Genomic DNA, 17,452 nt, shown 5'->3' with positions numbered 1-17,452 from the left:
AGGAGGCAGAATCTTACAAGGTGCTCATGAATATGACCAGGCTACGCCATGTGGTTACAAGAGACAACGAATAGCATCAGACAATCCTGCCTGTAGGGATCACTTAATCCATCTTGCCAATGAGGAAACAATGAGGAAGTACAAGTAGTATGTAGTTGAGTTATTGTTTAGACCTAAGTTTCCTGGCTCCAAACCCAATGTTCTTTGCAATACACTCTACTCCCTCCAATAGTTCACTGATTCCCCAACAGAATCCTAACACTTTCATTTGAATTTAATTCAACAAGGATTAATTCATTACTATGTATCTAGGTATCCTGCTAGAAATGGAGCACACAGTAAAAAAAATGGCAGTTACTGCTCTCAAGGAATTTGCTCTCTACTAGTTGGATACAGTAGCAGTGGCAGAAGCAACAGTAGCAGTAGTAGTAGCAGTAGTAGTAGCCGTAGTAGTAATGGTGGTGGTAGTGATAGGGATGATAGGGGTGATGTGGTACTGATAGTAGTGGGAATAATAGTACTGGTAGTAGTAGTAGTAGTAGTAATAATAGTAGTAGTACTTATGGTGGTGGTGGTTATATTAATAATAATAATATATATAATATATGTATAATGTTATATATAAGAATATAATATTACAATATAGTTATTATTATAACCTAATAATAATAACCTAGTATTTCTTTAGCACTGAACTTCCTCCTCTACAGTTACTATTACCACCACCACCACCACTGCTATTAATATCATACTACTATTACTGCCACCACCAGTACCCTCACTACAATTATGTATTGCTGAGGGACATACTCAGCTAGTAAGTAGCTGAGATAGATCTATTCTTCTGTGCATTGTGTTCTCTTGCTCCTTTATGTAAATTGATGAAGTGAGAAAGCCCTGTCATAAGAGTTATAGGACCTAGGTCCAAATCCCCTCTCCTGACTGAGAGGGAGTATTTCTGCCTCACAAATCAGCCAGAAATCAGATTTTGCCTCACTGTTTTGTTGATTTACTAGACTTAGTAAAAGAAGAGAGAAAATATAAAAATACAGATTATAGAAGATATGCATTGTGGGTACAGTTTTTAGAGCATCAGCTGTTAAACATTTCCTAGCCCACTCTGCTTTTTATCTGTTTACCTTGGATAAGTATAAGTCCTTTAGCCTCTTAGAACCTGTTTTCTTACCTATAAAGTGAAGAGGTTGGATCCCTGTTCTTTTAACTCATAACCAGGTCTATGATGCCATGTATACAGATATGTACCAACATTTTGGTAAGGGCAGGAGAGATCTTATTGGATGGAGCATTACAGAGGAGGGAGAACCCAAGGTTGTGATCAGATTTATCTCCTCAGGCCCCTATCCTCAGCACCTGCTCTTCTCTCTGGCTCTTCCCTCTTTTCCTTCTCCAGCTCCCATTCCCACCCATAACTATGCCTACCTTCTGATGGGCATTATTTATTGTTCTCCACTTTTTCAAAGAAAGAAAGTGAAAAGAGCTATGGAGGCAGCAGATAGAAGGGAGATGGAGTATTCCAGACATGGGACCCAGCCTGTGCATGCAAGTGAAATAAGGTTTCAAATGAACATGTAGGTCAGGCCTGAATAGGAATGCAAGACACCAAAATGCCCTTGAGGGAAGCAGGAACAGTGGAGGAGGAGGAGGAGGAGGAGGAGGAGGTCTTCATGTGTGTCAGTGTGTGTAATACTTATGTATATTTATGTGGAGGCTCACTTAGAGCTTTCTTAGTAGCTGTGGGTCCCTTCCCTCTTTTTCCCCCTTTCCCCTATCTTTTCATGTTCTCACTCTTTACCCCATGCTATCTTTACTCATTCAAGCACAAGATAGGACGGAATGGATTATAGTGTATTAATACCTGAATTCCTGGGGCTGCCCCAAGTTCAAAGGTGAAAAAGGCAATCTTCCCACATTAGTAGGAAGATTTTTCTGAGATTAATTTTTCATGGGAATCGCTGGACATAAACATCCCAAGGTCAGTCTTAAGACTGGTTGTAGTGATGATCTGGTCCATCACACCTCTCCTTTCTACCTTATTTTAATTGGTTTGTTGGGTCCTAGGATTAGGTCAGGGGATCTTAACTCTTCATGTTATGGACCCTTAAGCAGTCTGGTCACCCTTATCAGAATCATGTTTTTCAATAATTTCTTTTAACAGTCTTTGAATTTAAAAAGGAGCAGTTAGGTGGCACAGTGGATAAAGTGCCAGAATTATAATATGGTTAATGATTTGGGCCCAGGGAAGGCTTGGGATCAGTGTGATCATTGTATTTCTTATTCTCAGAAGCTAGTTCTAAAAATGCTATGTGTTCTGCACTGGATTCAGTGATTGACACATCTGGGAAAACCCTAAGCAGTCTAGACTCAGCCAGGTTGTAAAGTCAATCCCTACTCTTGATTTTATTAAGGGACCTTTGGGAAATAATGCTGATTTTACATGCAAACTTTGTGTTGGAAAAATTGCCTTGCAAGAAAGGGATATTGAGGGCATCTTCTTATGATCTGATCATAGTCTCCACCTAGGAATAATGAGGGAAATGGATGCATGGTAGCCCCAGTATATAGTGATAGACTGCCCACTCACCAACATGTGATTTACTTAAAGGACAAAACTTCCAGAGCCATATTGTCCTCTTGGCCCTTGTCCCTCCTCTACTTTCTCTCAGTTATCTCTACTTTTTTTTTATTTTTTTATTATAGCTTTTTATTTACAAGTTATATGCATGGGTAATTTTACAGCATTGACAATTGCAAAACCTTTTGTTCCAACTTTTCCCCTCCTTCTCCCCACCCCTTCCCCCAGATGGCAGGTTGACCAATACATGTTAAACATGTTAAGGTATAAGTTAAATACAATATATGTATACATGTCCACATAGTTATTTTGCTGCACAAAAAGAATCGAACTTTGAAATAGTGTACAATTAACCTGTGAAGGAAATGAAAAATGCAGGTGGACAAAAATAGAGGGATTGGGAATTCTATGTAATGGTTCAGAGTCATCCCCCAGAATTCTTTCGCTGGGCGTAGCTGGTTCAGTTCATTACTGCTCCATTGGAAATGATTTGGTTGATCTCATTGCTGAGGATGGCCATGTCCATCAGAATTGATCATCATATAGTATTGTTGTTGAAGTATATAATGATCTCCTGGTCTCTCTACTTTATTCTATCTGGCTCTTACTGTCCTTTTTTTTCCCCTCTAGTGTGCACCCACTACTAGACCCTTCCATCATCATACATATCTGGCTGAGCTTTTATTCTTCCCACGTATTTAAAAAAGAGAGGGAAGTGATAAAGGGGAAAATGTCTCAGTACCTGCCACATAGATTTTGGATTTAGAGGTTAACTGCTTCCCTCCCTTCTCAGCCTCTTCCCCATCAGTTACCTCCCAAGGATGTATTTGAATATGTGATAACTACCAATGGGTGGCATTGGACTATGACAGTTAAACTTTGGTAGATAAAAAGGAGAAGGAAAGATTCTTACTGAGTCTAGTGAACAAAAAGAACAAAGGAAAGTCAGATGTTGGCACTGAAGTGAATGAAGAAGAGAATTAGAAAAGGGGGTGATTCAGATGAAAACCGGGTGGAAAAGTGATTCCCAGGATGTCAGAGTTGAAAAGCACCTTGGAGACTGCTCACTTTCATATAACCCCTATGCAAAAAGAGCCCTCTTTATAACACACTTGAGAAGATGATATATGGCTTTTTCATACAGGTCTCTAGAGAGGGGGAGCCCATTAACTTCCCAATATGGTTTATTCCATTGTTAAGTAGCTCTATAATTTTGCCTCACCATTCCTACTTCTGCCTTCTGAGGCCAAGGAGAATCCATTGAGCCCTTTTCCCACAAGACAGCTCTTCAAGGCTACTATCATGTCTTCCCTGAGTCTTTCTTTCAACTGACTAATTATCCAAACCTCATATGCCATGAGCTGAAAGCCTTCAGAATTCTGTGTATCATGTTCTTAACAAACTAAAAGCCTTATAGAACTGCGCATAATTATTGTCATTATTCCTCATTGCCTGGGCACCTAACAGAGATAGGGAAGACAAAGCAAGTTGGGTAGACATATCCACACGGAGGGAAATCAGTACAAATTGCCTTCAGTTCCAAAGAATTGCTGTCCTAGGTACCTACATCACATAGTAGTACTAATGGCCTGCCTTGTGGCCATTGATTAAAAAAAAAAAAATAGCATGGTTGAACATGTCTAAGAGACTGGGACTGGTAAATGTCATAAGGATTTATACACATGATGCTTTAGCTACTTAAAGGAGTCATCACTCAGGCTTCAGGAAGGAGCAGAAGACTTTAATGGGTGGTATGATGCCATGGAAAATGCTGGGATGTCCTGAACCCTTTCCCATCCCTGGGCCTCCTTTTCCATGAGATTAATGTGAGGAATTGGTCTAGATGGCCTCTGAGGTCCTTTCTTAAGCCCTAGATCTATAATCGTTATGTAGAGATAGTTGTTGTAGCCTGGGAATCTCACAAAAATAGTCCAGACCAAGTAAACTCTGAAGTAGTATCTTTGTTTTGGAGCTTCATCGACCCACATTCCCCCAGCAGTGATACTTGTTGCTCATCTTCTGGGTACCATGGATTTCCAGATCATTAAATAAAGGAAAGCTATGAGTTTGAAATTAACAATTTGAAATAAACATCCATTGCATCTGACCTGAGTTTTGCTGCCTGAGTGACAATCTACATTTCCATTCTTAATTCGTACTAAATCGGTGGTCCAACTCTTGGCCTATTTTTAAAAATTAAATTCTACTTTTTAATTAAGAGAAATCTACTTCCATCTTACTCTAACCTCATTTTTGAAAGGAAAAGAAAAACAAATTACTTATAAAAATAGGTGTATCTTAGCAAAACAGATTTTCACATTAGCTATTTCAAAACTAATATATATTTTATTTTAATTTTCATCACTTATTTTTAATCTGCCCCTGTCTATTGACTCATTTCCTATACTCGTGTCTTCTATCATCCAGGAAAAAAATAACTCCAATCAAAACTTTTCACTTGATCTTTCTGCCTCACTATTATACTGTATTTCATCTATCCTTTGTGACTAAATTCCTTGAAAAGGCCATCTACAATAGACATCTTTACTTTTTCTCTTCTCATTCTCTTCTTAACCCTTAACTTTCTTACAATCTGGCTTCTGGTCTTTTTATTCCATTGACATTTCTCTCTCCAAAGTTATATTTTTTTTAATATTTACCACATTCAATGGTCTTATTTCTTATTCTCCTCAATCTCTTTGTAGTCTTTCACATTATTGATCATCTTCTCCTGATATTCTCTTTTTTTTAGATTTTCAGGAAATTTCTCTCTCCCCTATCTGACCACTCCTCCTAATTCTTTTCCAGATTATGCCTTTTAATTGTAGATACCTCCAAGGTTAAATCTTGGGCCCTCTTCTCCTTCTAGATTACTTCACTTGGTGATCTCATCAGCTCCCGTGGATTTAATTACATCTTTATGCTGACTGTTCTCACATCTACCTTTCTTGCCTCAACATTTCTACTGATCTCCCATTTCCCATCTCTAAGATTTTTCAGAAATCTTGAACTGGATGTACAGGAGACATCTTAAACTCAACATGTCTAAATAGAACTCATTACTTTTCTTACTATGTTTTTCCTCCCCTTCTTCCTTATCACTATAGAGGACATCACCACCACCCCCAAGTCCCTCAGACTCCCAGCCTACTTTCTAGTCTAATTACATTTTATCACCTACTCTGATTCAATGACACTCATCTCCTAGCTATTCATCAGACAACACACTCTATCTCTTGTCTTTGGGCATTTTTTCTGACCACCTTCTATCCCCTCATCTCTACCTATTGACCTCCATGGTTTCCTTTAAGCTTCACCTAAAACCCCACATTCTATAGGAAAACATTCGTAACCCCTCTTAAAAGCCTTTTTTCTCTTAATTATTTCCTATATACAGCTTCTTTGTATATATCGGTTTGCTTGTTGTCTCCTCCATTGAATTGTGATCTCCCTTGAGGATGAGGACTATATTTGCCTCTTTTTGTATTCTCAATGCTTAGCACAAGGCTAGTGCACTTTTGTTGTTTAGTTGTTTCTTTGTCATGTTTGACCCTATCAGGGGAAGAGTTATTTGTGTACACATTTTTATTCTACCATTTTAGGGGATACATTCATTATTAGAAAAACTCCTAAATTTAAAAAAATTCTTAGTACTAGTGTAAACATTAACATATAGCATAGTCTACTCTGAATATCCATATTCAGAATGCTTGTAGGCTTAGGGTATGTATATGTGATAGTTGTAATAACACATGCTAATGCATTTAAGTGCAGAAAAAAGATGTGTATTTACCACCAAATTAGAACAGATAAGTGTCTGCTTATTTTCACTAGCCTTGGTCTAATGTTATTGGTAATAATTTTGTGTTCTGTAGTGCCTTTCATCTCTGTAATTCAAAGTATGTTCCCAAAATCAAATTCTCCCAATAGCACAGTAATCTAATAATATATTATTATGGTAATAATATAGCAAATATATAAGCATATGTGTTTACTATATGCAAAATTATATAAAATATATAAAATGTGGCAAAATAACATGGTATAATAATTACAATATTATAGTAATAATATAGCAAACATAAAGATGAGAAAATTGCTATTGAGTTTTGTGTTGCTCCAAGTCTTAGAGTATACAAGAATAATCTTGGTTCCTTAACCTTTGGGCTTTGAAGTCTTTTTTGGTTGTATCTCCTCTTCTTCCTTCACACCAAACATAGCTCTTTCATAACTTATTCATTCCTTATTTAGATTCCTCTCATTTTTCTCATTTCCCCCTCCATTGCTACCCCTGCTTTGTTTTTCTTGTATCTCATTCTCTTAAAGATATTTTAGTTTCCCTCTAGCAGGTTTATAACTTTATTTCTCTTTTTTAAATGCTTCTTTTCTCATTTAAAACTAAAATGACTTTAAATAGTTTGGAGATCGTTTCCTCCCGTTTATAGCTTTGATTCAAATGATAGAATCTTACATTTGGAAAGGGCCTCAGCTGCCATCTCCTTAAAGCCATACCTGAAAAAGAATCTTGTTCACACCACCTCAGAAAAGTGATCACCCAGCCTTTGCTGGAAGATGTCCAGAGGCAGGAAGTCCATTCGCTCCCCAAGCAACCCATTCCACTTTTCATTCTCTTCCAATGATATCTTGTTTTTTCTTCTTCCATACTTTGAATATTAAATATAAGAACAATCCCACTTTTCATACTCAAAATCTGATCTTCCAACCAGATATTAATCCCTTTGAGGGCAGGAACTGCCCTTGAAAAAACATTTTCAGTATTCCACATGGTGCTTATCTTATTAGGGGCCCATTAAATACAAGGATGAGTGGTAGATTCACCATCTGTTGGTATGCTTGATCCAATCCAATAAATATACAGTCAATCAGCAAACATTTATTTATTGACTGATATTTTCCTGACACTGAGGAAAGAAAAAAATATGAGGTCCTATCCTCAAGGAACTTACCTTGTGTTGGAGAAGATAACATACACATCTTAGTTATGAATTCTATTTAGGTATGAAGGATTCAAAGACAAAATTTCAAAATTCTCTCAAGGACTTTACAAGCTTTCTTTTTTGGAGGGGGGAGCAATTTTTATTTTCCCTTTTTTTTTTCTTTCGAATAAGCCTTTATTTTTATTTGTTCTTCCTCTCTTCCCCTCCCTGTCTTTTTCTCTGCTCCTTTACCCTTTCCTTTCTTTCTTCCTCCTTCACCCCATTAAAAAAAAGAGAAAACTATCCATAATCAAAGCAAATTCTAACATTGCCCATTAGGAAATAAGAATCATTATTCTTATGTTTTTTCCTTATCGATTATTCTTACATGTTTATTTCAAAGCATTTATCAAATCCCTAACACATCATTCACACTAACTAGGATATATTATAAGTAATGATTCTAGCTCTCTAGAAACTTAGTTAAAGTTCCCCTAATTGTGATTAGCATTTTAGGAGCTGACTAGAAAAGGAGACATTTAGGGAAATTATATCACAACTTAATGAGTTGTCTTGAAACTTGGCAACAGATATTTCTTCATGGGGAAATGAATAAGCCTCATCTGGGGAAACCAACTGCCCTGGGGTGGCTTAACAAGCTTGTAAGATCTTTTGTTCCTAAGTAAGATAAAAACTGACAGTGTGTCATTAGCAAAGAATGAATAGCATTGAGGTTAGGAAAGCTGTGTTCAGGTCCTACCTCTGGATGATCTTGAACTAGTCATTTACCCCCAGCCAGTGCTGGAAGATTACAAATTGCAGAGCATTTGATTTGCTTTGGTAGAGGGAGTGTCCTTACTGGGAGTGTCCTGTGCTAGTGAAGTCCCTCAAACTCCCCAAAAGGTTGAACAAATGAAGCCCTACACCTTATATTAGTGTAAGCATTGCTGAAGGCCGGACAGACATGAAGGTCAGAAAAGGTCTCTTCCCCATTAGATCCTTGCTCAGAAAAGTTTTGAGATGGGATAGGAGTTATTGCAAATACAGTGAGGACAGTAACACTTGGAGATTTGCTCTCAATCAGCTCTCAATCAGCATATAATGAATCTCCCCATACAGTCACAAAATATGAATTCACATGGCTTATTCCTATTGTGTTAGAACTAAATCTCATTTTGTTGTTGTTATTGTTCTGTCATTTTTCAGTCATGTCTTATTCTTGTTGACCCCTTTTGGGGTTTTCTTAGCAAAGATACTGGAATGACTTGTCATTTGCTTCTCCTCAGTTCCATTTTTTAATATAAATTTAACTTCAGTTAGCGAGAATGAGCTCATTTCCAGTAAATGTGAACCAAAGAACCCAGGTAATGTTTGGTTGATATTGTCTGAAGTGTCTACCAGAGAATCCAAGTATCCTCAGAACTGGTGGAATCAGAAAAGGTTCCCCATGGGAAGTGGCCCCTGAATTAAGCCTGAAGGAGCCAAAAGTTCCGTTAAGATGGCAGAGTTATTCTATGCATGGGAAGCCCCCTACCCCCAAATGGGAGACCCAGCCTCTCCTCTGGTTAAATTTCCTATGTCCATGGATAGCCCTGGAAAAGAGGCAAATTTCTTCATCTTGAATTTTCAAAAACTCTTAATACAGCAAATCTGACCATTCCCTTTATCATTCAGGCATGGACCAGTGGACTAAATATCGACTCGAGTTTGGAATTCAGGGCCCTAAATCCTTATCCTTAGTCCTTCTAGTAACAATGTGAGCTTTGACCAACTTATCTCCACACATTGGTTCCCTTACTCTGGTGGTCACCATCCCTATCTCCTCCTCACAGGAGTCTTGGCCTCTGCCCTTGGGACCACCTCTCTCTCATAAGTGAATTTTCTCTATCATGCCAGTCCCAGCCCCTATCTTTCTAACTACTGGCTCCAAAACATGACACTAGAAACACAGCTTCACTGCCCCACTCTGCCACCACTTTTTATCTCCTTTTAAAGCGATGTTTTCCCTCAATAGTCCCTGCCTTTAAGGAGCTTATGTTCTATCTTGTTTGTTTGTATTTGCTGAATGCTTAGTACAGTTCTTGGCACATAGAATGCAAATAATAGGTATTTTCTCTTTTTTTCCAATTATTTATTATGCATCTATTATGTGTTAGGTACTTTGATAATCATTTGGAAACATTATTTTATCTGATTCTCATAGTGACCCAATTTATCCTCATTTTAGAGTTAAGGAAACTGAGGCAGCCAGAGATTTAAATGACTTGACTAGGGATACACACCTAGTAATTGTTTGAACCCAAGTCTTTCTGACTATAGGCTCAGTGTTCTATCCATCTTACCACTTTTAAGGCTGAGCTTGGGAAATTCAGTAATTCTTCATGGAGGAACTGGCATCCATCTTTCTATCTGTCTGTCTGTCTGTCTGTCTGCCTATTTGTCTCTCTATCTAACCATCCATTTATCCATCCTTCCATGTGTTTGTCTGCCTATTTGTCTATTGGTCTATCTACTTATCTACTAACCATCCATCTATCTATCTATTTATCCATCCATCCATCCGTCCATCTGTCTGTCTTCCTATCTATGTGTCTGTCTGTTTGTCTATCTATCTATCTGTGTCTGTCTTCCTATTTGTCTGTCTGTATATCTATCTATCTGTGTCTGTTTTTCTATTCGTCTGTCTTCCTATTTGTCCGTCTGTATATCTATCTATTTGGGTCTGTCTTTCTATTTGTCTGTCTTCCTGTTTGTCTGTCTGTATATCTACCTATCTATCTGTGTCTGTTTTTCTATTTGTCTGTCTACATATCTATCTATCTGTGTCTTTTTTTCTATTTGTCTGTCTGTATATCTATCTGAGTCTGTCTTTCTATTTGTCTGTCTTCCTGTTTGTCTGTCTGTATATCTACCTATCTATCTGTGTCTGTCTTTCTATTTGTCTGTCTTCCTGTTTGTCTGTCTGTATATCTACCTATCTATCTGTGTCAGTCTTTCTATTTGTCTGTCTTCCTGTTTGTCTATTTGTCTGTCTTCCTGTTTGTCTGTCTGTATATCTATCTATCTGTGTCTGTTTTTCTATTTGTCTGTCTACATATCTATCTATCTGTGTCTTTTTTTCTATTTGTCTGTCTGTATATATATCTGAGTCTGTCTTTCTATTTGTCTGTCTTCCTGTTTGTCTGTCTGTATATCTATCTATCTGTGTCTGTCTTTCTGTTTGTCTGTCTGTATATCTACCTATCTATCTGTGTCTGTCTTCCTATTTGTCTGTCTTCCTGTTTTTCTGTCTGTATATCTATCTATCTGTGTCTGTCTTCCTATTTGTCTGTCTACATATCTATCTATCTGTGTCTGTCTTCCTATTTGTCTGTCTGTATATCTATCTATCTGTGTCTGTTTTTCTATTCGTCTGTCTTCCTATTTGTCCGTCTGTATATCTATCTATTTGGGTCTGTCTTTCTATTTGTCTGTCTTCCTGTTTGTCTGTCTGTATATCTACCTATCTATCTGTGTCTGTTTTTCTATTTGTCTGTCTACATATCTATCTATCTGTGTCTTTTTTTCTATTTGTCTGTCTGTATATCTATCTGAGTCTGTCTTTCTATTTGTCTGTCTTCCTGTTTGTCTGTCTGTATATCTACCTATCTATCTGTGTCTGTCTTTCTATTTGTCTGTCTTCCTGTTTGTCTGTCTGTATATCTACCTATCTATCTGTGTCAGTCTTTCTATTTGTCTGTCTTCCTGTTTGTCTATTTGTCTGTCTTCCTGTTTGTCTGTCTGTATATCTATCTATCTGTGTCTGTTTTTCTATTTGTCTGTCTACATATCTATCTATCTGTGTCTTTTTTTCTATTTGTCTGTCTGTATATATATCTGAGTCTGTCTTTCTATTTGTCTGTCTTCCTGTTTGTCTGTCTGTATATCTATCTATCTGTGTCTGTCTTTCTGTTTGTCTGTCTGTATATCTACCTATCTATCTGTGTCTGTCTTCCTATTTGTCTGTCTTCCTGTTTTTCTGTCTGTATATCTATCTATCTGTGTCTGTCTTCCTATTTGTCTGTATAGCTATCTATGTGTCTGTTTACCTATTTGTCCATCTATCTGTCTGTCTATGTATCTTATGTGTCTTTCTATTTGTCTGTCTGTCTATCTAGCTTATCTAAGAGCCTTTGTCTATCTCTATGTCAGTCTCTCTGTCTCTCAGGATCTCAGTTTTTCCTCAGTAAAAAGGAATGTTTGATGTGGATAGTGTCAGAAGTCTGATCCAGCTGCACCATTCTCAGAAATTCCTTGTGTCCAATTCAATTACCATGTTTGGTCTACTTAGAAAGAACCAGAGATATGGAAGACTTGCCATGTTATTTCTTAGCATTTCAAGAAAATAACTGTAATGACAAATGAGGAAAAAAGGAAAAACAAATATTTTTTAGGAGATATTGAGCATTGTTGACAGAAAGAAGCTTTTTCAGCGTGACTCCTTAGCTGGTCTGAGATTGCTGGGACACTATAAGAATAGGACCTTCCAGTCATATTCCAAATTCCAGAGAATTAGCGTGCTTTGGAGAAGAGAGAGATAGACATAATGCCATGGCCTGGATTTGTATAGGGGGAATCGGTGCAGGAGGGCCCTGAAACCCTGCCATAGGAAAATCAGTTGAAAGCATCTTTAGCCTGGGGGAGTAGAAGGGAGGCATGAACATTCTCTTTAAGCATTTGAAAAGCTGTCATGGTAAAGACGGTTGGGCTGGTTTGCTTGGCCCCAGAGGCCAGAGCTGGAAGTAATGAGGGCTAGTTGCAAGGTCTATTTCATTCAGCTCAATACAATAAAATGTCCTATTCATTAAAGCTCTTATTCAATTCATCACCATGCATTTATTAGATGCCCACTCTGTGCCAGGCGCTGTATTAGGCAAGAGGACTACAAAGACAAAGAGAAAGGAATAATTGCCTCCAAGGGGGTCAAAGTCACCAAGGGCCCCCTGAATGACCTTCCTTATACTCTATTATCAGAATGGTTAGGAAAACTGAAGTCTAATTCAAGGCTTTTCAAGAGGGTAATCTGGGGAAGGGGACAGCCTGGGCAACAGGGACTCTTGAAGAAGGTCACTCTTGTTCTGAGGTTTAAAAGAAGCCATAGATTCTAAGAGGCAGAAGTTGAGAAGGGGGGGGGGGGGGGGGGGGGGGGGGGGGGGAGAGGGAGGGAATTCTGAGCCTGCCATGAAGTCTGTGCAAAAGCTTTTAAAATGCAGATGGAGTGTGGGAGATGTGTGAGGAACTGCAGGAAGGCCACTTGGCTGGAACATCACGTCTGGAAGGAAAATAAGGTGGAACAAGCTGGGAAAGGTGGACTAGCGCCTGATTGTTAAGGACTTTGAATGCCACACTAAAGAATCCGGGTTTTATCCAGGAAGAAATAGGGAGCCCCCAACACATCTTGAGTAGGAGAGTGATGAAATCAGACCCATCTTCCTATCTCATGAGATAAAATGAAATATGATACATATGTAAAGCATTTTGTAAAGCACTCTACATCAGTATATTATTATTAAACATTATCAATTTCCAAGAATAATCGTCAGTGATTAGACAGTCTGTCAATAAAGCTGCTTTATTGAGCATATACTATGTGCCAAGCCTTGTGCTAAATGTTGAGGATGGAAAAAGAGGCAAAAGATAGTTCCTGCCCTAAAGAAGATCTAATGGGGTGACACTTCAAACACATGAATATATACTAACAGAATAAATAGGGTATAATTAAAAACAGAAGATTTTAGAAGTAAGAGAGACTGGAAGACTCCTTGTAAAAGATGGGATTACAAAAGGATTTGAAGGAAGGTAGGAAGATCATGATGGAAAGATGAAAAGGAAGAGCATTCTGGGAAGGTGAAAGCCAGAGAAAATGCCCAGAGCTGATGTGGAATGGCAAAGAAGCCAGTTTCATTGGATCAAAGTATGTAGAATGGGGCAGTAAGATGGAAGAAAACTGGAAATGTGGGGGGGCTCATAAGTAGTACTTATGAGAAGCTTTGAGTACTAAAAAGAAAATTTTATGTTTATTGTAAAATTCATACATATAAAAATATATTTTTATTTTTTCAATTATTGAACATTTGTTTTGCCTTCCTCTCATCTCATTCCCTATCCACTGGAGGGAATAAAGAAATCTGGTGTTTTTGTATCATATAGACCAGCATAGTCCACTTTCTACATATATTAAATGTTAAATTTTTTATAATATATTATATACATAAAACATGTATATATAATATAATTATAATATATATAATTCAAGATTATATATAAATATAATAGAAATATATTTTAAAATATCAACCATATTCAAAGTACTTATAGTGTGTCCTCGTCTATAAAATAGGACTTGAAAAATTCCTCTTTTTTTTCCTTCATTTTCTGATACAGACTTTTAAAATTATCGATATGCAAATATTTAAAGCAATAGGAAGTGGTAGATAGAATACTAGCCTTGGGGTCAAGACTTGAGGACAAATCCTAGCTCTAGGATTTAGTTTAGCCGAATTGTATAGCCTCTAAGCTTCAGTTTCCTTTCCTGATATATCTACCTGGTAATTACTAATTATGACATCACAGACATTCTCCCTCTACTGATACCTATCTGGTCCATGCCACTTCTCAGCTGTTGCACCATTTCTTTTATTTTCTCATTCAACTTCTGGAATGAAGTGCTTCCACTTGTTTTGTGAACTTCCTTAGAGCTCACTGTCTCCTGGATCTTTTATGATCTGGCTTTCATCCTTAGCAGTGAAGTTCCTTCAATAAAACTTCCTTCTTCAAAAGTAATGTGACTGATGTACCTGGTGTTCATCATCTCTGTTGTCTTTTTCTGTTCTGTTCTTGGTCTCTCCTATACCATGCTTGGTCAGTGGATGCCCATTGATGTAGATGGCCTCCCAGTGGCCCGGAGCAAATGTTACATAAGAGTTCCTTCCTTGTTCCCCTCTAAGTGAGGATATAAATTGGGTTGGAAGTACATTCTTTCATTTCCTAGAACAGTAAATAGGGCAGACTGACCAGGCTTCTGATCCAGGGTGATGAGATTTAGAGAGCACTGAGAGTAGCTGTACTTCTTCAGCAGGTAGGACCAGCTGAATGTAGCATTTATGTGAATGTGCCAGTATGTTTCTGTCTATTGATCATTTATCTTTCTGATATTCAGGCAACTATATATATCTTCTCTATCATCTATCTTTTCTATCATCTCTCTCTAACTTCTCCATCATCTATCTTCTCTATCATTTATTATTTCAATCTTCTCTGTCATTTTCTGTCTTTTCTGTCATTTATATCTTTTCTATATCTGTCTTCTCTCTATCATCTATCTTCTCCATCATTTCTCTCTTCTCTATCATCTATCCCTTTCTTTTCTTCTATTATCCATTTATTTTTAGCTGTCATCTATTTCTCCATCATCTATTTTTATCTTATCTCAATCATCTACTTTTTCTATCCTCTCTCTACCTCTTCTCTATCTTCTCTCCATTATCGTGTTTATATCTTTTTAAACCATCCTCTGTTTCTCTCTTTCTCTCTTTCTTCCCCCTCTCTCTAGTTACTGACATCTTGCTATCTCTCCTGTTAGAATGTATGTAAACTTCTTGAGATCTAGAATTCTTTTTGTATTCCTTTATATCCCTAGTACTTAGTAAACACTTAAATAACTTTGATTGATTAACTTAGAAAGAATAATCAGTTAAATTTGGAAGCTGCCACATGGAGGTGTTCTTTCCTTTCACCTTGCCCTAATCCCAGTAGCCATATCTCAGGTAAATTCCTCCTTTGCAGGTTTAGCCTATTTTTTCCCCTAAGGCAATCTTTTAATGGCCTCAGGCTGTCTCCCTGACACCTTCCATCTATCTTGTATATAACTTGTGCATACCTAGTTATTTACCTGTTGGCTCCCTATGAGCTACTTCAGAACACGGACTATTTTTGCCTTTCTCTGAACCCAAATACCCTTAATGAACCCTTAATAAATGTTTTGTTGATTGCCTAGTTTCTTGCTATTCTTTGTTCATCCAAGAGTGTTATATCCTCAAGTTCCCCATACCAAGTGAATATCAAAAGTTAGTTTTATGTTGTTTGCACCAGGGACCAGACCTGCTAATTACAGAGCTGAGGGGACCAGTTCTCTATGTGAGCAGAATACTTCCTCCCTCAACATTCACATTCCCAATCAAAAATCATTCAAAGGTTTTTCTTCTAATGGGATATAATCACTGTGCTTGCTTATCTACTCATCAGGAAGGAAAAAAAATAACAACATGGAGACCTATTGGCTATTCTATTGAGCTGATGATGTATTATTGAAATGTGCTCGGCAGATCCATTGGATTTGAATGACCCATTTTCTTTGATTCATACAGGATGAAGAGGAAGAAATCAAACAAGAAATTAACATGTTGAAGAAATACTCTCATCACAGAAACATTGCTACTTACTATGGTGCTTTTATCAAAAAGAATCCCCCAGGAATGGATGACCAGCTCTGGGTAAGTGTTCTTTTTCACATTTCATTTTTCTTTACTCTTTCATCTGGACTTTAACCAACAGACAGCACTTGTCTTTCTTCTTATCCCCTCACTGACTTTTTAGTTCTTTTTTTTTTCTTAAGAACTATATTGTAGCACTCTTCTAAAATAGAGTCTAATTGTCTAGCCACTCCTCAATCTACTTTGCTGGATAATCTTCCTTCAGCTTCTCCTGGCTATCCAGTATCTCCATCACTGTATTCTGGGCCCTCTTCTCCCTCTTTGAAATTGCTTGGAGATTTCATCACTTCCTATGGATTCTTTTCTCATCTCTGCAGATGATTTTAGATCTGTTTATGTAGATCCAAACTGTATAGATTTTCACTTACTTATATGTGGATAGATTGTTTTGGCCCCCAACAATGTGAACTTCTCAAAGCACTATCATCATTTGTGACTTTGTATCCCCTGTACCTAGCAAAATGTCTGGTACATTATTAATATATAATAAATTCTTGTTGAATCTGAGTATGATTTTATACTCAAGATTCTTCAGTAGCCAATTTTTCAGTAAGGAAGAAGAGACAATTTGTTTTAAAATAATTTCTCTCCATCCCACCTCTTCTAGCTCAGTTTTTATTGGTATTTGATGGCAAGCGACAACCTATGATCCTCTGTGCTCTAGGACATCAATATCCTTTCAAACATATTGGGGATTAAATTGAATAGAGATCTAAATTTAGAAGCCACCTATATTAAATTCCATCTAGCCCAACCCCTATATTTTATATATTTATGAACATTCAGATAAGATATGTTGTTCATCCAAGGTCACACTAATTAAATAGCAAAATTGGATTTGAGCCTAGGTCCATCCAAATCCAACCCTCTCTCTACTGCAACTCTGGGGTATGGAATATAATCATATTTATCATATTTTGCATACGCCCAAAATATTCAGAAATCTGAGGGATTTGTCCCCTGCCTTCAAGCTAATTCAAGTTTCCCCAAAATGATTTTGGGGGGTAAAATTATAGGGTTTCCCATGTCACAGCAACTAAGCAATGTTTTCAGTGTGATTGAATTATAACCTCAGAGAATTCTATCAGGCTTGTTGCGGAGATAAACACTTGTTTAGCACCAGCTCCTGATAATGGCCAAGTGACTTTCTTTTATCAACTGCTCAGGTCGCAATACGGAAATCAAAAATGGGAGTTCTTTCAATAAAGATTAAGATCTCTCAGAAAGGCAGCGAGCTACTGACACATAGCATCACCCTCATGCTTCCTCTGCCTTTCAGTGATGAAGAGGCTCACTTGGGCTGTCCTCCATTGGATAACTCTATCATTGACAAGCCAGGGACTTTGAAGTAGACTAATTACCATGAAATTAGAAAGCCCCACGGTGTGTCT

The 17,452-nt window shown here is 37.5% G+C and overlaps 1 protein-coding gene across 9 annotated transcripts in view; it reads left to right on the top strand.

The window, feature by feature from the left end:
* TNIK (TRAF2 and NCK interacting kinase) overlaps positions 1 to 17,452 on the top strand; it is a 401,978-nt gene that overhangs the window by 215,014 nt on the left and 169,512 nt on the right. For all 9 annotated transcript variants that reach the window (XM_031957654.1, XM_031957660.1, XM_031957659.1 and 6 more), the window contains exon 4: positions 15,936 to 16,061. In XM_031957654.1, coding sequence (XP_031813514.1) covers positions 15,936 to 16,061 — 126 coding nt within the window. The remainder of the gene's footprint in view (positions 1 to 15,935; positions 16,062 to 17,452) is intronic.

Source organism: Sarcophilus harrisii, chromosome 3 (genome assembly GCF_902635505.1).
Source record: "Sarcophilus harrisii chromosome 3, mSarHar1.11, whole genome shotgun sequence".
Lineage (NCBI taxonomy): Eukaryota > Metazoa > Chordata > Mammalia > Dasyuromorphia > Dasyuridae > Sarcophilus > Sarcophilus harrisii.
Note: the sequence above shows the minus strand (reverse complement) of the source record. Positions and strands in the feature narration are given on the sequence as shown.